Genomic DNA, 22,060 nt, shown 5'->3' on the forward strand with positions numbered 1-22,060 from the left:
TAGGCCACCAGAACGGTCCCAGACATTGACTTAGAAAACGATATAAAACATTCAAAAGACAGCGAGCAGTTTAAACTAATTGTTTTTCTTTGGCGGGTGGGGGGTATTTTTCTTGAACTAAATGCACTTTCTATTTTTGCTGAGTCTATGTCAAAAGCAAATTAAAAAACAGAAGCAAACATGACATATAATAGACACAACAGAAGGAGTTGCATATACAGTCGATATAATAGAATAATTATTTCTAAATTGCAGACAGCTCCGGTGGCCTAGTGTTTAGAGTGTCTGCCTCGGAAGCGGGAGATCGTGGGTTCGAATCCCGGCCGAGTCATACCAAAGACTTACAAAAAAGGTACTAATAGATTCCTCTCTAGGCGCTCAGTGTTAAGAGGTTAGTGTTAGGACTGGTCGGACTGGTGTCAGGATAATGTGACCAGGTTGGACGTCATGCTACATGTCTACGGAATGATGCCCCAGTGCTAGGCATTACTATAAACTGCCACACTGCATATACCGTAGCGATATGACTGAAAAAGTGTTAAAGCTACGTTTAAAAATCCAGATCACATACACACTCTAAATTGTGACTATTATTTGAAGTCTTATAATAAAAATGTCACCTGAGGAGTTAAACTCCTTGTATAACTCTACCGGGATAAAAAAAAAAAATTGTTTTGAATCCCTTTCCACGCTTCGTTTCGTCTATTATTCACAATTTGAATTAGGTAAAAACATACTGCCTGTTTCGTTATGTGATCGATGCAAGAACGGACACGTCTGTTATTTCCGCACAACTTTGTATTGTTATATTTCTAGTGATTGTTAGATGAAGGAGTACAAGTCTCTTCGTAGATCCTGTGTTTTGTGTTAAGTGTTTGTTTTGTATGTTTTCGTTTCCTATCCTGAAGTGGAGCTTCTTAGCAAGAAACATAGGAGAAACTGTTATGAATTTGCGCCGTTATACATTTTTGAGACATACATACATATATATATATATATATATATATATATATATATATATATATATATATATATATATATATATATATATATATATATATATATATATATATATATATATATATGTGTGTGTGTGTGTGTGTGTGTGTGTGTGTGTGTGTGTGTGTGACCCTCTCTACCTCTCTCAGTGTATGTATGTCTGCGTCACACCTTGTATCTCTGAACGTTTTGTATGTTTTAATTGTCCCATGAGGAATAGCGTATTAAGTGATGGAAGACTTTTGATTTTGTCCATGCTCCCTTTTAAAAGAATTTTGTTAACGGCGCGAGATTTTAAATAGCTTCTCGCCACTTCAAGAAATCAAATCTTTTTTAAGGACAAACTTCGATACAAGCAATTATTTTAAACAGCCAAGAAAAATTGTAAAATTGTATGCGTGAAGAGACAATAGGGCTAAAAAAATATGTTCCTTAGCCGCTCCAGGTAGGCTTTAACCTCGTACTAATAAGAGTCTTAATGGAGGAACTTAACCCTTTCTCTGTCAAGAAAGTTGCACTTTATATCCAAACTACCTGAATGTCGTTGCTTTGAAAAGACCTTTATCATCGGAAATTCTTAATCATGAGATTTTCCATCAGTTGCAAACATGACTAATGAATACATATAGTCTTTATATAGATAAAAACTTGGAAATAATATTGAATACATGACATATAAAGAGTTGTGTCCTCTAATTATGGTAACAGATAGGCATTGAAGTAAAGATTTGTTCATGACAATTAATAGTTTTTGATCTAGATCAGACTGGTCCATCTACAGGCCTGCGCTCATACAAACAGTTAGTTATTTCATTACTGTATAACTGTTACAATATATATTATGTACGGCGCACAAACTGTACAGGTTTGCTCCAATGTGGCCCATGGTGTTGAAGAAGTTGGACCACCCCGATATAGATTAACCGATCCACGCGAAAACAGTCTTTATATAAAATAGAAGAATAGAGCAAATACATATAAAATTGAATATCTAACTGCAAATAAAGGTCACAAAACTGACGGAATACGGTGTTAGTTCGTGAAATTGTGGTTTCCACGTTAAATGGCATATTACCGATGAAAACCTGCATACTTTGTAAAGACTTTTATCTTTGCAATCTTTCAATAACCTGGATTCAGAAGATTTGGATTGTTTTGGAAAACTATGTTTTTATAATACATCCTTAATATTAAATGCTAGAAGAATTACTAACATATATCGCTGCATCAGAAAACAAATGTCACGGGTTAATTAGGGTACATTATTATCAAAAAGTAATTAAAATTGATAATAAAAAAATGAAAGTAATAATTTTTCACGGGAAAGACACGGCAAGATATTAAGTGATCTCAGTTGTGAGATTTATACTTTTCAGATAACATCATGTCATTCGTATCACAGTTTCAACATGAAGATGAAAAGAGGAGAAAAGGAGACAAACATACTTAGCTAAGCTAGCTTGGATCATTATTACTGTCATGCTTATGTTTGCTCTGGAAGTATTCTTGAGTTCTATAATGGGAGGCATTTCTGCTCTTTATTTCCTCTACAAACATTCGGTAGTTAATGGCGTTTTGAAATATGTCAAATATGTCGACCACTAAATTTGAATCTAGTGACAATGCCAATGCCCATGCAGGAGGGAAAAGATAAATTTTGAGGTATGTTACAGACAAGCTGACGTTTCTGTTTCTTAGTGACAACTTGCACTCCCTTGCTTCCGTTTTACCTATAAACAGGGACCTAAAAGGTGTAAAACGTACAGGAAGTAAACTATATGACTATCCTTAATACGTGTTACTGTTTTTTCTTCAGAGATGGACACCGAAATATTCAATGACGTTCCTTTTCAAGGGAGAGAAGAATTCCTTAATGACCTTTTAAATGCATGGAAAATTGACGCATGTGTTGTTTTTGGCATATTTGGAATGAAATCTGTTGGGAAATCTAGAACAGTGAAAAAACATGTAAGTAATGTTAGAAAGGTTTTACTCCAAGAAACCAATTTTAAGAGTGTTAGAAAAGTTAATATTGACATGAAGTCTCTTAGAACTAGCGAAGAACTTTACGAAGATTTATACAATTCACTTGATAGTTTGAAAGATCACAGGGATGAAAATCCACCCTCCTTCCAGAAGTGTGAATTATATATCAGACAATATTTTGACCAATTTTTCATACTGGTTTTCGATAACTGCGATAATATGAGGGAAATAGGTATATATGATGAATTTCAATTACTTATACCCAAAATAGCAAAGCTGGGGAACAATGTACACGTGTACATTATATCAACAGAAGAAATTGAGTTCACAGAAATAAGGACAATATACCATCCTCAAAACCTGGAACCAATAAATGAAAATGACGCAAAGAAAATTCTTAAAGCAGCGGCACAGAAGGTAGATTTTGGTGAACACCTGGATAAGATCGTTGCGCTATGCGGTGGTCTACCATTGGCACTTCTAATGGTTGGTTCAGAGCTTGGTACAGATGCTCGAATGCTGAAGCCGGAAGATATGGTGGAACTTCTAACTGAGTGTCGTCTTGGGGCTCTCAGCAGGAAATTCTACCCGAAGGAGGATAGGATAGGTAAGTATGCCTTCAAACGTGAGCTCTATCAAAAACACAAGGCGGTATGTATTTTTTTTTAAATTCAAGCTAAGATGACAGCGTAGACGACATTGTCTAACCTGTAAGGATAACTCACAAGAAAAACAACAATCACCATCTAAGTACTTCATTAACATGTATTTTGGACGTAAACTTCCAGTATTTGTTTTTTTTTCAAAGGATAGTCCTTATATCACCATCAAGCATAAATTGACGAAATAATTTACTATCTGTAAACTTTCAACTGAAAGGAGGTAAACATTTTATTCTCATTAATAAAGCAAGGGAATTTCAGAGTTCTAAAATGTAAATAGGAATGACTTTTCTATCTTTATCGAAATGCTTTGATAAAATGAAATTTACATTTGTTTAATTTAGCAATTTAAAAATGTATCATTGACTCAAATTAATATTGCGTGTAGTCTGTTTCTTCCCTCTCAGAGATCACGCGTTCTAACGGCCTGAAACATGCAAGATGAATGTAACTATTGTAAATATTACTGGAATTGAAATGAAAATCCTAACATTTACGAAAACATTTTATATCTGTAACATTTCTAATTTGAAAATGTATTTTTCTTTATTTCCGTAATTTTATAATCATTTTACTGAACTGACCTGTGCAGCCAATAAGACGATTATACATGTTCAATAATAGGAACAGTTTCCTTTATGTGAATGGATCAGTTCAATTGCCAGGGTTTGCAATACAGTCCAGTGCATGCTATGGCAGGTGAACCTTGGATGGCAGTCACACAACATGTTATTCAACTGTCACATGTATATTGTAACACTTGTGTCGTTATTTCTTGAAAAATAACTTGTTTGCAAACTAATGAAATATGGCTTTGAAATCATTTTAACAGTACCTTGAAATTGTATGGACAATGTGTCTAACAGTATGCCTATATCTGACTTAAGATAGTCTCCGTATAACGCTATGAACACGAAGACATTTGAGAAAATTGAATTTTTGGTCCATCAAAGGACAACGAATGAACTATACTGTTCATTATAAATAATTTTTATCTCTAAGGACAAAATTAATCGAATTTAGAAATTAAACTTATGTGAAACCTTCATGTATGCAATATTTGATAAGAAAATATAGGCATTGTCGGGATTCAATTCTATAGGCAAATTAACTATATATATATATATATATATATATATATATATATATATATATATATATATATATATATATATATATATATATATATATATGTATGTATGTATGTATGTATGTAGTCAACATTGGCTTAGCTTACTTATCTTTGAATTAGTACTATTTGCAAGCAAACCAGTAATGTATATCCAATTATGTATTTTGCTTTTTGTGCATTACTGTAGATTGCATAGGAGCATATATAGGTGTTCACAGGTTTTACAGTTAATCATAATAATGACCATGTGTACAAGTTTTGGGTGATTTCTAATTGGATGATTCAGTCAGGCTGGTCCTGTTGCGACGTGGGGTATTGTAACATAGGTCGTGAAGGAAGTATTGCGACATGGATGGAGTAGGATAATATTGCGATGTAGAGCCGTATGGGTAATAGGGTTGATCAATTAATTCAATTCTTATTTACTGTGTTTTTGCTTTAATATCAGTCTTCAAATGTGTTTATTGTTGTGCTTAGATACAAGTTGAGAGAAAATAATTTGATTGGATTGTTCATTGGAATTACTAAGTGCTATTTGACTCTAACTAAACTATTATTCTAGGACTATTGTGACTTTATTCAAGTAGTTTTGGACAATGCCACTGTGATGCATAAAGACTGTTGGCACATCAGCACATTCGAGGACCTGGAAATCATTCGATATATTCTTTTCTTTCGGACTGTGTATAACTGTGTGGGATTATATGACTTTGGATATAATTGATAATATTGTAAGTTCCTCTTAAATGTTCATTGTATATCTCTTAGGGAATTAAATTATTTGTTAAGTTTTACAAAACTTGTGTTTTTGCTTCTTTCTGCTACTTAGTTTAAGACCATGTATTCTTAACAATCTCTACGACATTATAACGAAAGTAGCTGTTGTTTGACAGATCCTTGAAATACGTTGGACTTAAACAGGTATATGCTCTCCTCGGTAATTGTTTTATGCTATATTGGTAATGAGAGCAGTCACTCAATAGCAGTGATACAACAATTGTGATCTTCAAACAAACGCTGCAAAGGTCAGCTTAAACCTTGATATACTGAACTATTTACCACTTCAATATCTCTGTTTGTTAACTGGAATATTAGAGTTTATTTGCTGTTTAATTTCCAGCTGATGTTTTGAAGGACTTCATAGGGCAATTGTCGGAACTTTTCCAGCAGCGGCTTGCGACGTTGGGGTACATCAAAGGGAGCTTTAATTCCGAGCAAGCCATGAAGATGTTGGGTATATTCAAATTGTTGCAAGTAGCTAGAAAATATTTTTTATTTTAGATTTCAGTGGTCTACCAGAGCCAGCTACCATCTCAGTCCCTTCCTACTATCAGTTAAACCCGCGCTACTTTTGAAGCCGCAAATATTTTATTACCAGGGCGTATATGTTATATATTCCCCGATCACCTCCAGAAATATTATGTTATAGAACTATTATGTCACCTATTTCAATTTACTATCATTAGAATGACACATTTTTGTATCGCTGCTTGGGTTTTATATTTAGATAGTCCTTGATAATTGCCCACTCGCCTTTGTCCTTTTTACCTTGATGATTCCAATGCTCACACAAACCTTTGATGCTATTTCGGTCTTTGAACTGACATAGTCACCTGATCGACGTGCCACGGTGGGGTCTACTGGATGTGTATGACACATAAGTCGTTCCACTACCAGTTTATTACGTGCAATAAGTATTGCCTTTTATTTTATTAAAATAGTAAATGCTCATTCTGTAAAAATGGACAAGCCATCATCAAATAAAAATGTAACATTGGACATTTCCCGGCTAGCTCCATATGACGCATTCTGGTAGTGAAAGTAGTGCCATGAAGGAGAGAAACTGAAATATTGAACTGCTCAACACTGAATGGGATATTTCCTATAATTGTATGGAAATCATTTTTATCAGATGGTAAGGCTTCCACATCGCTAACATTTTGCTTAGATCTACTTAACAACCGATGAGTTATGAATGCTATAGCATCACTTAAAACTCTTAGGAAACTGTTACAATTTCTTTTTATATTTTTGTGGTTGCTATTATTATTATTGTTGTTGTAATGATTGTTGTTATTTTCCATAATGAATATTGCATCTCATCTTATATTTACATATAGTTTGATTAAAACAAAGCGATAAAATCATACTGTAAAGAAAAATGTTTTGGATTTTTGTTCTTCATTTGAATTTGATTTAGGTTCCAAACAATACGCATCTAGTGCTCAATGCGTCTGCTACAGGCAAATAAAACACTTTAAATTTCTACAGTATACTTTAGCCCTCTAACATTGAAGGAATTAAAAAAAATTGACATATTGTTCTAAATCGAAAGGAATGCGTTATGTTAGTTACTATGTTATTATTATTATTATTATTATTATTATTATTAGAGGTAAAGATAGTGAGTCCGAAGTTGGTGCACGATGTGGAAAAAAGGTCCATGCTCTGTTGCATGCCTGCCTCCGTGCTAGAGTCGAGGGCACAGTCATCTGCAAACAGAAGGTCGCAAATGTTCTCAACTTGGACTTTGATTTTGGCTTGAAGCCTCCTCAGGTTGAACAACTTCCCATCCAGACGGTATCGGAGACCTACTCCCACACCACTCTCCTTGAAAGTATTCATCAACATTACGGAGAACATGAGGATGAAGAGAGTGGGGGGTTAAGACGCATCTTTCTTTCACACCATTCGTAACGGCATAGGGTTCGGAATAGTTACACTGGTCCCTGGATTCTGGCAAGCATGTCATAGTGAAAATGTCTCAAATTTCAACGAAGACTTCTAAATTTGGCCATGATCTTCCAAAGGCCTTCCCGGCTGACAGTATCGAATGCCTTAGCCAGGTCCACGAAGGTGGTGTACAGCTGGACATTTTGTTCAAGACACTTTTCTTGCATCTGCCTCGCAACAAAGATCATGTCGATGGTGCCTCTCTCCTTTCTGAAGCCGCACTGACTTTCTGGCAGTAGGCCATGATCAAAGTGTTCTGTGAGTCTGTTCAGCAGTAGCCTGGCGAGAACCTTGCCCGCGATGCAGAGTAGAGGGATTCCTCTATGGTTGTCGCAGGATTGGCGATTGCCTTTGCGTTTGTAAATGTGGATGATGGATGCATCTTTGAATTCCTGGGGTATGCGTTTATGCTTCCACATCCCACAGACCATCTCTGTTAGTATGTCCACTAGCTTAGGCCCACCAGACCTGTAGATCTTAGCTGGGATGTGGTATGTTCCTGGAGCTTTCCCACTAAACATGAGCTCAGTGGTCTTATGAGTTTGCAGCACTGTTGGAGTGTCAGCCAATCTTTCGTTGATCTCCACCTGGGGTAGATGGTTGATCGCTTCATCGTTGATTGAAGAGGGTCTGTTAAAGACACCGTCAAAGTGTTCCGCCCAGTGATCCAATATCTTCAACTTCTCGGTTATGAGAGTACTGCCATCGGAGCTCAAGAGAGGGGCTGTGCCTGATGTTACTGGGCCATCGACATTACGAAGAGCACTATATAAATTCGTCATGTCGTGTCTGTCGGCAAAGGACTGAATATCATCAACCTTTCAGCTCATTAAGTGTCCTGCATCTCGCGCAGGTTTTTCGTCTGCACTGCTTGGCGGACTCTGATGAAGGCATCTTTCTTTGCAGCGGACTTGGGGTCGACGTTGTACGCAAGACGGAAACGATGCTTCTCCTCTAGCAGGGACTGTAGTTCTTCACAGTTCTCGTCGAACCAGTCTTGGTGTTTTCGCGCAGTGACACCATGGGTTTCAGATGCAGTAGAGTACACCAGATGTTTGAAGGCCGCCCAGCATTTCTCTACGTCGTTGGTATCAGAGTCTATGGCTTTTAGCTGGCTTGTCAGAGCTCCAGACAGAGCTTGGTCAGTGTTGCAGACTTTCAGCTTAGAGACGTTGAGTCGCTTTGGGACTTTAATTACCTGTGGACGTCTGGGAGGTTGAATTCTAACATTCATTTTGGAAATCAGTAGCCTGTGGTATGTACAGCAGTCAGCACCACACATAGCCTTGGTCACACGGACATCCTGTCTGTCATTCCTACGGACTAAGATGTAGTCGATCTGATGCCAATGCTTAGACCGTGGGTGCATCCAAGTTGTTTTATTACGGTTAGGCAGACGGAAGACGGTGGTTGTGACAAGGAGATCATATGCTGCGCACATCCTCAAGAGCAGATGTCCATTGCTGTTGTAGTTGCCAATTCCATGTCTGCCAATACCTCCCTCCCACGATATGTCGTCCGCGCCAACTCTGGCGTTAAAATCACCAAGAATGATCAACATGTCTGACTTTGGTACTGAAGCAATCAAAACTTACAGATCCTGACAGAACTTGTCTTTTGCTTCCTCCAAGTTGGTCATGGTTTGTGCATAAGCAATAATGAGTGTGGCTTGCTTTTATTCCATGTAAGGGTAGCTTCAGCATTATAAGCCGGTCATTGATTTTCTTTGGTAAGATGGAGAGATTATTTACCAAACTAGACTTGACAGCGAATAAAACTCCAGACTCAAGACGTTCATCGGTGCCACGTCTACTCCAGAAAAAGGTGTAGCCAGTTCCAACTTCATTCAGCTGGCCCTCGTCGGCCAAGCGAATTTCACTCAGGGCTGCTATCTCTATCTTGTGGTAAGCTAGTTCTCTTGCAGTCAGGGCAGTTCCTCTCTCCGGTCTGTCAGCCTCTGCATTATCCAATAGAGGGCTTATATTCCAATAGTGAGTGGAACCTTTCGGGTTTTCTTTGTATTTCGACCACAAGAACGGGATTTTCTCCGGCAGCAGTAAGCTGGTCGTGGTAGATGAAGCAGGCCTTTTATAGGGCACCTGTTCTAGCCCCTTCCTCGTGCTACCGAGGTATGCAGCGATATCCTGAAGAGGTCTGATTAGTCGCTCAGACGGCTGCCGACATCCATTTCTGCTTCAGATCAATGGATGACGACGATATGGCCTGACCGCCTGCTTACAAGTCCGCAATTACGGCTGCCAGTGCATCCACACCTGCCACGTCGCAGCTCGCCCATCGTCACAGGACTTGGGCACGGGTGATGACATAAATGACCTGTGCGTGAGTTGGATTAAAGTGAGAGAGAATTGGGCTGCGTCAGTCTCACCCTCTTGTCCAGGCTCCACGTTGTCCAGCTGCAAGACGTAGTCAAGGCGGCTGGAATGAAGACTGGATGCAGTGGATGACCAAACCGTCCTACATGTCTTGCCGTGCTCTTAGCGCTCCACATCACTTTGCTGGGTCCGCCTTCCTGTCTGTTGACCATCTGGTGGTTACTCCGCACAGTCCGCCGGTTCCAGTCTTCACATGCAATGGGTGACAATCCCTGACTCACCGAGGGTTTTAGACACGTCGGTTACTCTCAACCTGGTTTAGCCGGCCAGTCGAAGCCGTTGCCCGTGGTGTGGCCGCTGCGCATGCTACAGCTTCTTGGAGCCACGGGTGAGATCTGAGCGCCAAGTGGAGACCAAAGGTTGACTAGCTACCCACAAGGGATTACGACTAATAGCCCCACCAGAGGTACTACCCCTCCATGAGCATCCCTTACACCACTAGTGAATAATATTGACTAGTTTGACTGAAAACATGATATAACTTGGAGAAATAAAGAAAATAAATAATATTTGTTCTTTTTACAGTTACAATGATGTTGGTTCGCTTCTGATGATAATGAGCGTTTCTAAAAGTACGTCTTTCTACTAAACAAAAACATATCGTATATTCCGCAACTATTTATGCACATTCCTATCAGTATATAGTTTATGTATACATTATCAAAAGCCAACATGTAACCTCCAGGTGAACACCCTACCCCATCAAATCCCTCAGACTATTCCTTGGAATAATAGCGGTTATCCAACAGTCCCACTGGCTACCTTCGTCAATTTGTGCTACAAATTATTCAATATTTTCTTCAATGTTTCATGCATCATATCTGTTTATTATAGGCAAAAGTCCTGACATTTCCTGTGGGATGAATATCTCGACCAATCGTTAAAAATTAATAAACGACCATGAGTTAGATTTAAAAAAAAAAAAAAAAAAAAAAAACATCAAATAAACAGCCACATTTTAATATGGGAAAAATACAATTTTCAAACAATTTGTTTTCTGATACCCACTGTAATTTATATAGAAAATGAGTGATTATGAACTGTTGGTTATTTAATATACATGAAAACATCTCGATCATGTAAATTGAGAAGTAAAAAAGATTAAACACATTATTTTGTTTTAAAAAAATCATTTCATACCATACATGCAATCAGATGATCAGTGACAAACAGCAAATTGAAAGTTTCCATTTCAGAAACAATGTTGAGTTAATCAGATGTTTGATTCAATGAATTGCTCCATTACTATTAATATATAGGGCTGCAAGAGGTGCTCTATAAAATAATGTGTGGCACGAAATGGCTTATTCAAGTTATAGGTGGCAGTTGAATTACAACCCCTAATATGGGCATAAAAAAGCATATCCTCGAAGGACTCCAAATCAATTATAGATAAAAGCCGATGTACAATTGAACATCTGTTAATGGAATGGAGCCGTTAAACCAAAACAATGCCATACATAGCCTTGAACTGAATAGTTTGGTCACAGTATTCATTACACTGGAGTCAGAAAGTATATTGAACTGTCTAGCTCGCTATTCACAAATATGGCACATTTGTGTTTGTGCGTGCGGTAGAAATATATTGATGTTTACATAGCAGTCAACCTTGATCTCATTATTAATATATAATTTAAATTATTTTCACTACTACCATGCACATGTTTAATACCATTGCAACAGAGACAAATAAGCAGGGTTAACTACAATGTGATTGCTTGCTCAATACAGGAATATGCAATTCTAAACCTGACTGAATAAGCAACATAGAAAAACCTTGAATTACACAGCAAATATGCAGTTTAAGTATAACTCTTACTCAACATGTCCAGACCTTCAGCTAGATTTCGTACCCATCAACTAGTATGTCAAGTCGACACGCGTTCATCAGGTCAGTATGAATTGTAATGCAACGAAGACAACATGATGAGCAAAGCTGTCATCGTAATGAAAATATGACCAAGCAACATTCAAACAGTAAATCCATGAAAATGACACGAACGTTTAAATAATCGGAGCATCATTCCCCGACAGTTGACGAGTATTAGTGCCTGGCATGCTGTTCTCGCAAATAAAATTGCACTGATTCGAATCGAGCCGTTCGTGTGACGTATTCCTGGAAAAGCCATTTAGCTTCAGTTGCCTCAGCAAGATATATCCTTCATGTGTTCCAGTACCACTTTGCCAATGATAAATTTCCTATCAAAACTGTATATATTCATATATGATTCAGTAAAGGATTAAACCATATTTAGTAATTGTTTCCCGACATTACGAAAAGTTAATTTCCAATAATAATTGTTTCCTCGCAAAATATCAGAAATACTGAACTTTATAAAACCATCACCGAGTGGCTGAGTGGTCTCAAGCGCTCTCCGTTACGGATCACTGCCATCTCACCTCTGTCTGCGTGGGTTCGAGTCAAGGATTCGGCCAATGTGGGTATGTGAGAAAGCTTGCCAGTAGCTTCTCGTGGGTTGGGGGGTCTTCCCGGTGTTTTCCTGGGTTCTTCCTCCACCATTAATACTGGCCGCCATGCATAGCCTATCGTGTGCTGCAAATATTGTAATAAATTATAAACGTTAATTGTCGTCTTTGTTTAAAATCTCTAGTATATATGCATGACTTTAAAATAAATCCGTTATTCGTCTTAGCAATGGTTTGAAATGTGCAATTAGAATCTTCTGTATTTACGACTATTGCTTTGATGAATTGGTGATAATATGCTTTTTATGATCTAAATGTTTTGCGTATAACCTTGTCAGAATTTCCGACCTCAAATTGAGACTGTGGAAAAATAAAAATGTTGTAATTTTGACAGATCATAAACCTGTAGATCCTGCAGATGAAAATGTCTTGATTCCATTGAAAAGGAAGAATTACCTGAGGTATAATCCCAACACAGAAAGATTTGACGTACACGGGATCTTGCGGGACTGTTTGTCTTTATATGTCTGCATACAAGATATCCCTGGTATGTTGTATCCACCCTTTTGCCTAAATATTGATATGAAGGGAAGAACACACTATATCCAAATTACTTAGTGCATACATTTTTATGACCTTGCAGATGAGTATTATTGTTGACCATGCTTTGTGAGGTGGGAGATAAAAATATGAATGCCGAATAATACGCAACATATTATCCATGCCTCAAAAGGTCGATTGTGCAAAAACCAAACGAAAAAACATGGACAAAATAATTTTTTTCATCATCAACAGTAGAAAGACAAAAATTCCAATTAAAACCAGTAAGGCAGTGTTTTTATTCTGATAAAGGATATAATGTGGGAACTGTATATTACTGAAAATAAACCCCAAGTTGTTTGCTTGCGAATATGTAGTTCTAATAAAAAAACGACATATTGTAAATCTGTATTTCATCGTGTTCAAATCTTGTTACACTGAAACCTTTATCTTGTGGATGCTTTGTCGCGATGATCTTGCGTTTGACTATTTAATGTTATAAATGCATTTATTGTCACTGTAACCGAATCTCCAGCTTCCGGGTAGTTGTATCTTAAATAATTGTATAAGCACTGAGCTGAAAATATTAAAACGTACGTTCAAGTACCTTTTTTTACAGTCAAATATTGTCCAAGAATATACATCAAACATCGACATTTTAATTTTGTTGGACGAGTATGTTTTGGGACAACTGTTAAAATGTCTATCAAAAGTAACTAAGTATTAAGATTCTTCGCTTTGAGTAACATGTTTGCTGCTGTGAAATATTTTATATATGCATGTGTACATGAGTTTGGAATTGTAAACATATCTCATACCTGTGATTGGAAGTCATTCATCAAATATTCAACATCGGTACCTGATGGACCCTTTTCTTGGAGAAATATATCTCTAGGCGTGGGTAGCTTTTCCAGTCTTCTGTTCACTCATTAATTTGGAACTCAAATCTTTAGCAAGCGCCGGCAAATAAGTATCACGAATTGACTATTTATTTATACATACTCGTACATATATCAAAAAGAAATATAATATACCAGTTATTATCTAGACTTTCAGAACATTAAGGATTGATTTTATACGTTACATGGATATGGGATTTTGTAAATCAAATTGCTTTGGCATTAGGACAACGAAGAAAACTTTGTGAAGCTTCTGCATAGATTATGACGAATGAAATCTCGTCTCCAAAGACTGATTTAAGACATTGTAGGGAAGACATAGCCACCATCAGTTCTTGCATCCACAATTAACCATGTCACCATCGGATCGGTCAAACATTAACTGGTTCAATCTATTGTTTTTAAGTTGTGGTATAATGTTTTAACGAGATATGAACAAATATGAATAGATAACCATAATAGGCACTAAGCTGTAAACACAAAACTGTTTTGGAGGATATTGCAAAGAAGATTATATGTCATTCACTTTTGTCAGCCGTCAGGAAAAAGTTTTGTCGCATATTCACCAATGAGATTAAGAAGATCAGCCTTCAGATGTCTACAGTCGAATATGCAGAAGCTATAGCTTCATTTAGCATAGAGAATCCTAACCTACAACAACTGCTGACCGAGGCTCTATATACGGAGGAAGATACCTACTGCTTTTTCATTGAGATCGCATCCACTAGTTACAGACTGCTTCAGGAATACATGGCTTGTAAGTATATATATTCCCGCGTGCGAACATAAATACATGAGCAGCGGTGTTTCCTTTTATTACAATGTCTACCGCTTTAAGAACTACATGTATTTAATTTGCATTAAGCATGCCTCATAACTATCGGAATGTGTTAACTATTTTGATAATAAAACCAAATATGGTGGCAAATATTTGAATTGTAAAATCATGCAAATGTCTTGTTGGTAACGTCAGTTTGTTCCAATCTACCATGTACTAGTTTAATTGGATACCAGGTAATGCATCAAAAATATCACTAAAATCATTAAATACGCAGTTTGCGAATTTCATTTGTCATCAGCATTTCATGATGTTCTTCGAGTCTTCTTCCATATCTTTATTCAAAATTTTAAAGCTATTTATAATTTATATAATAAATGCTAAAATGAAGAATCCAATCATATGAGATTTATGCCAGTCCTTGAAAAACTTACCATTTCGCTCAAGAATGTCACCCTATTGTGTAAGTTTTGCGTTAGGACTGATGAGCAGCTTGTTTTAAACACGAACGTACGGTTCTTTTACCGAGAGTCCGTATTTAGCTACAATGCCTCCATCTGTGATTTGCTGATGAAGATAAAAGTCGACCATTTTCATTTTGTTGCTTTGATGTGTTTCACTTCGCTAGAATACATCATTGAATAGTGTTTTAAGGGTCATATTATATAAGGCATCCACTAGGGTTATCCTCATAATTTTCCCACAAGCTTTCTCCCAGCAGTATTTGTATCGCTGCAATTTATTGCTGTGATCTCACTGAGTTGCTGCTAGAGATTGTTTCACAACGGGATTGTGTTCAATTATCTTGCGTAATCTGAAATATAAAATGCTATTGCAAACAAAACAAGCATTTATTACTCATCGTAATTAAAATATGACTATAATATACTGTTTGTATGTTCGTTAAACTATGATCGCATTTACAGCTTTTAAGTGTAAAATAAAGGATCTATTTAGATAGATTTCTTTTCACTAATTACCAAATCAATGAATAACAAATTACCTTAATTTTGAACGGGCATTTTCGATATACATAAAGGACATGCTTGATGATAACCTTGAGTTTAAAGAAAGGGGCCTTGTATTTAATGTTCAGGGTTATGAGGTTTAACGCCTTCACAGTATGCACGGAATCCAATGTTGCTAAATTAATATTGGAATTTATATATTAAACAAACACTTATAGTAAACTCTGTGCATAAACGACACAACTGTTAAATAAACTGAGTGAATTGTCAATAATCTCCTTCACCCTACTCCTCCCCCCCCCCAAAAAAAAAAATGAACATGATTTTCTCTTACAATATATAATCTTTCAAAATGAAAGTAACATACAAAGTTAGTATGGCAAATGAACTGTTTGTAGAGTACTCATTCTTGATAAAAGTTTAGAATCTCTTCGGCTTTCTTGCATGTACGTATATAAATCTTTGAAACAAAATCCTGGAAATTTCATTGTAAGTTTAAGGGACTAAAATATATGTTCAACACCACGTACATACTATACTGCCCCCATTAAAGAGAGAGTAAATACTGGCATTTTATGCTACGATGCTAGAGCTGTTCCATTCTTGTGGAATGAATAAGTCAATCAACTTCTTTCAGCATAAAGTCTTAAGCGGTTTGCTAAATAATGGCGGTATTTGGTTTCTATGGAAAAAAGAAATTGATTGGCAGAAGGATCAAGAAATGTAACAAAGTAGAAAATATTCGTCTACATTCCACATTTTAAGGCTTCCAAATGAATAAGAAAATAGTGTCAAGTTTAATCGAGTTTAATTCGCTTTGGACAAAGTTTGACAATAAAGCTTGTAATAATGGCATGGCGAAAAATAAAATCCATCAGTATATATCATTCACTATAACAATGTAGCTAAAATAACAATGTAGCTAAACGTTCGTGATGTTAACTTGACAAAGAAGCTTTCATACAATTTTAAAATTTCCTCAATGAGAATGACTCAGCTGCTTTCATTCTTTACATATTGAAGCCCATCAAAACCGAACCCTCAGTATACCGAAATTCTCTAATCAAAATTTCCATTTGATCCTGAATTTTGCCTTCTAATATAACACTTTTTAAAACTAAAATCTCTCGACTCTAAAATTAGAAGCAAGTTTCGGTCGACAACTTTAAATTTACACTTAAAAATAGCATTGAATCGAAATTCAAATTAAACATGGAAATGTATTTTTATCTACGAAATTCCATTAAACGGTGATATGTATTGTGTAGAAATCGTGTGTTCATGCGTTAGGTAAACGGCACATACTGGGTATGATGATACACAAAGAAAAAACAAAATACCCGACGCAAGTGCTATACTGATTAGGGTAGACAATAGGCAAGTCCCAGCTATTCACAACTTTGAAGAAGGAATATCTTTTAAGGTAAATTATTTATAAGTAAACATCTGTAGATAAGTCAATTCAGAAAGATTCTGTGTATCTGCTTATTATATAATCTTGTTCAATTTTATTCCTCTGCATACATAATCAAACGAACATTTTTAAAATAAAAAAACATGAAACACCAGAGCTTCAATGCCCACACCTGCGCAAGGAACGCGTGTTGTTCAGTTAATTTTTAATTAAGTGTTAAGAAGCCAAAGAGCAATCTTAATTATTTGCCCTCTTATACGCACATACACATATATATTCTCTAAAAATTGCATCCTCTCTCTCCATCTCTCGTCACATACACGCTTTCCATACTTACTGCACGCATCACGACATTTTATCTCATATCACGAGAAAAACATTAATGTTATTTGGGTTTCAGGCCATTTTGTTCTAAAGTTTAAGGCTCATAACTACAACGATGTCCTGCTTCTACATCACTTTATGTTTACAAAATCTACATGTTTTAACTTCCGTATGACCTTCAGCAAACGGAAAAACACTTAATAATGAATATTAATTTGGTCCCATTCACAGGGGTTCCCATTTTGCTAACATCATGGAAACACTAACAATACGCAGTGCACAACGTAAATGTTTTACCCTTCTCGATAGTATCATAGTTTATATGTAATTAATGACTCCTAACTCTATAAGTAGAACTGATTCTTTGCTGTTCATGATACATCAGCATGGGCATCAATTAACCCACTGATAATAGAAAAGTGCTTGTTGGTGTTTAGCCACAATATGGGGCAAAAGAATTTGCTGATGATCTCTTTTAAAGTCGAGAACGTGAGGGTTGGTTGTCCATGCTTTAATTTAAATAATTTGTATTCCTATAATTAAACTATGTTGAAATAAGGACAAAATCACCAAATGTTAGGTTAGCAAACATTATTCGCGATACTGAAACAGGTATAGTATGCAGTTACTAATTCATTAGTTTATCTGATGTAGATTATTGATCTTTGTGTAAATTACTCACAGTCAGCTGAATAGCAATGCATCGTATTTTGTTATATTCAAGAATTATAATCCAATGTGCGCACATCTATGTTGATAATCTGTATCAAAACTAAGTGTAGCTTACTAAATGATACAGGTATTAATACTACTGATTTAGCACTGATAGGATAATGACACTGATTAAGAATAAAGTCTAAGAAATATGAGTTTTTCTGCCGTAATATTTTCAATAGAATTACCACTAAGTGCACCACTCTTCTAACACAGAATTCTGCTATGAAGGACTAAGTATAATTTTATTCTACTTTAGCTCTGAGTGAAAAGTTCTATGTAGGTTTGTTGGAGAAAACAATTCGATACGGGAGGCCCGAAGATGGAGCCATTGTGAAGATTGCTTATGGAAGTCTCCTGACAAATGCAAAGGTAGCAGTACAATTTTATGCAGTAGACGGTCTCTTATCATTCTTATATATTTGTAAAATAGCATTAGATTCAATAAGAACTCCCAGCTCACTTGGTAGCATGGTGGTTGACAGGGAATATATATATATATATATATATATATATATATATATATATATATATATATATATATATATATATATACCTAAAAACCTGCAATTATTTTTAAGAGTCGCACGTTTCATGCATTCATTAATTCCTTTACTTTCTAAACGCAAGTCTTTGAAGTGTAAACGTGAGGTATAAATTGTCGTCTTGCATCTTGAAAATAGGAACAAGGTCAAATACAGTGATATATTCATCCCTATTTCATGAGACTGACAAAGTAAGCAATAACGTTCGTTATAAAAAAAACAGTCCACCTAACCTACCAGTCTGGACGGGAAACATGATTTGTGGTACTAAACTTAATTAAATTTTTAGATATATATTTTTGTATGAGAAATATATTTATTCTAAATCCAAACTCGTTTTAAATAACTTGTAATTTAGACCTTTAGATAAGGTATTGACGTTAGCTGCCCAAACTTGTATGTATTTATCTGTAAGCCCTTGTTATACCGAATTTTTAACACTTTGATGTCTTCATACGTGACTTAATCCAACATTATCTGATATAGATTTTACTTCAAGTAACGATTTATTGTAATACGAATATTCACCTGAGTGTTTGTATAAGAGAGAATACATACGATAATTTTTCTTCATGCCCACTAACCAATATAGCTTAATAGCGACTTTTAACGTTGATAATTGAGGGGAAACGACCTTGTTCGCCAGATAACATATATAGAGTATTGCATTTTTTGTCATTCGACATACTTCTGAGGAAAGAAAGATGAGTTTTTTTGACTATATCAGGTTTCACAAATCCCCAAATTTCACAAGGCTTGGCGGATGTAAAAATCGGTACAATGCTTTGATCGAACTTTCAGTTGACTTTCGGTAGCCAAATCCAGATTGTGTATACGCTTTTATTAGTAAGTAATCATTTTATTAGCTGTGAATACCAGGCTATTCAGGTCTTTGGAGAACTTTCCTTACTTGTGAAATATAAGATCTAAGTACTTATATTCATCTATAACATCAATATCGACATTGCCTATCTAAAATGTATCCTTCTTTTTTAAAAAATAAGAAATTATTTTCTTTCTCCATGTTGAGTATGTTGTATGTCAACATGATTATCGGCGACAAGTACAGTGTCATCAGCGTATATACGCAACACAACATTTAAAATATTTACAAGGTCAGTACGTTTGAAAGGTATTGTGCATCCTCTACACCGATTTACTAATCAGAAAGAGTCTAAGTCATTTACAAATATGGAGAACAATAATGGAAATAACTTTTTCCATTGTCTTACATATTTTCCGTATGAGAAAGAAACCTGGAATTTCATTATTTAGACAGACACATGATTTGATATCATTATAAGTACTTAATCTAACGTTTAAAAATTTTCTCTGCTGCCTACCGAGTACAATTTATGCCACAATCCAACTCTCCATACATTATCAAAGGCACATATAAAATCAACAAACGTACAAAAACAGTTTCTTTTCGCATTTTCTAATAAATTCAATAAGACTATACAAAAGACAAATATAGCCTATTTTTGAATAGCCATTCCTGAATCTAACTTGAGTCTCAGATAATAACTAATTTTCGTCAAGGAATTTAGACAATCTTAAGTTTAGTGTTGCTGTAAAATCTTTACGAAAGCAGATTACTAAAGTAATATGTCTATAATATGACATATCAGATTTGTCACCTTTTTTTTATAAATTGACAAAATAACACCTTTAGTTCAACCGTCGGATATTTAGCCAGTGTTCAGGGTTATTTTAAAACGTTTTTCTTACAGCTACAAGCCTTTTTTGTATATGTTAGATTGTTAATATTTTTCAGCTATAACTGGGTAATTTAAACAAGAAGTAACTACAAGATCCGCCACTTGAACCGTTTTGGGATTACACGATCGTCATTATCAGTCTTACCATGTTTATTTCTTTCAAATATTAAAAGAATTCTTTCTTTGCAATAATATGATCCGTTTTTTTTCCCCGCTGTACATTATTTATTGTATTACAGTAGCTCTTTGGATCTTTCGACTGTAAAGTACAAAAATGCCTTTGCAAGGATTTTTTAATGCGAGAGTAATGTTCTAAGAGAGCTTTCGTATAGGGTCTAATGACAGATAGCATATTAGCTTTACTAGTTGCATTTTTTTAAGTTCGTAGACTTTCCTGTACAAATGGTAGAGTATTCTGGCTTTCATACACTCACTGCCAAACCATGGCTTAGAGTCAGTTTTATTCCTCCGTACATTTGCTAAAGTTTCAGCTCGATGTCCTTTATGAACAAATGTTTGCTTTTTTCAGCAGAGCTTATAATAATATTATTAATGTCAGTGATGATTCTTTTTACATCGTCTTGCGTTATGTTATCTTTATTGATGAGTTCCTGCAATTCATAATTAATATAATTCAGATTTTAATATTTATATTCGCCAGGAATTTGATTTTTACTTCTCGTAACCTACAATCTCTTATGTTTATTTTCTATTATAGAGTTTTCTGTGATATAACCATCAGCTACATGTAGATTATTAATTAGAAATTGGTATGATAAAGCACAGTGAATATATGAAAACGAAAGGATAAAGTAGAATTCTTCAAAATTGTTTGACAATTGGAAGCCACTTAACGTTCTAAGAAGATAATCAATTACGCTCTTAGCACCAGAAGTGCATTTTCCAACTCCTCTGTCTACCCCCACCCTCCCGTTAGAAATATACATGTTATTATATCTGCAAAAATTCAATAAATGCATACCATACCTATTTCTAGTTTTGTCGTGTGATTTATCGTCCCTGTGGTATGCTAGATTTATCTGGACGCACAGTCCCGTCTATATAATTAATTGCGTCATAGCCGAGACTGAATATTTCAGACTGGTTTGTAACACGAATGTTATTACAATTATCCGATGAGTTAGCAGTTCTGGCGTTAAAGTCAAGAATGAGAAAAATATATATATTTTTTGTTGTTGTTATCATCTTTTAACTTTTAACATTGACACTTCTAGAATGATACCAGCGAAAATCCGTTATAAAACGAGCGTGACGGATTTCGCCTATGTCATGCGACTATGTCTCGGGACCTATGAACGATAGCAAGATGTAGTCACACGAAGCAACTTAAATGAAAGATAAATGGATGATAGGAACAATTGTATGGTTGGTAGCAATGCTAATGAAATCATGATAATGACTTAGACGAACGGTAGATATTTATCTCTTGCTGGTTCTTCATTTCGCTAAGTTTATGTTTCCAACTCTTTTTAATATGCAAACCGGTATGTGAAAGTTAGCGCGTTCAAAGTTCAAGCAGTTAACAATGTTGTGTTTGTAGTGCTCTACGTTCAAAAATAAAAAAATAAAAGAAACAGCACATCAATTTGCAAAGGAGATTGCAATTGCTCGCAAAAGGTTAAGAACTACATTTTGTAGCGGACACACTAGACAGGGGCGTGCGGAGTTCATTCATTGAGATACACAGTTGCTTGCAATCAATCTTAACTGAGTTGGAAATGCAAGTATTCGTATTTGTATGTGATATTAATAAAACATATGTATAGTATGTACGCTGTATCGCTGATATAACACTCGTTGTATA

The 22,060-nt window shown here is 35.7% G+C and overlaps 1 protein-coding gene across 3 annotated transcripts in view; it reads left to right on the top strand.

The window, feature by feature from the left end:
* Positions 1-253: 253 nt before the first annotated feature.
* LOC149797180 (uncharacterized) overlaps positions 254-22,060 on the top strand; it is a 28,008-nt gene continuing 6,201 nt past the window's right edge. For 2 of the 3 annotated variants that reach the window (XM_089961864.1, XM_089961866.1), the window contains exons 1-6: positions 254-352; positions 2,816-3,592; positions 5,900-6,013; positions 12,727-12,879; positions 14,307-14,528; positions 18,229-18,341. In XM_089961864.1, the coding sequence (XP_089817990.1) occupies positions 2,818-3,592; positions 5,900-6,013; positions 12,727-12,879; positions 14,307-14,528; positions 18,229-18,341 (1,377 nt within the window). In that variant the 5' untranslated portion in view covers positions 254-352; positions 2,816-2,817. The remainder of the gene's footprint in view (positions 353-2,815; positions 3,593-5,899; positions 6,014-12,726; positions 12,880-14,306; positions 14,529-18,228; positions 18,342-22,060) is intronic. The other variant, XM_089961865.1, reaches the window with a different exon arrangement.

Source organism: Sinohyriopsis cumingii, chromosome 6, assembly GCF_028554795.1.
Source record: "Sinohyriopsis cumingii isolate HCF-2022 chromosome 6, ASM2855479v2, whole genome shotgun sequence".
In the NCBI taxonomy this organism is placed as follows: Eukaryota; Metazoa; Mollusca; class Bivalvia; order Unionida; family Unionidae; genus Sinohyriopsis; species Sinohyriopsis cumingii.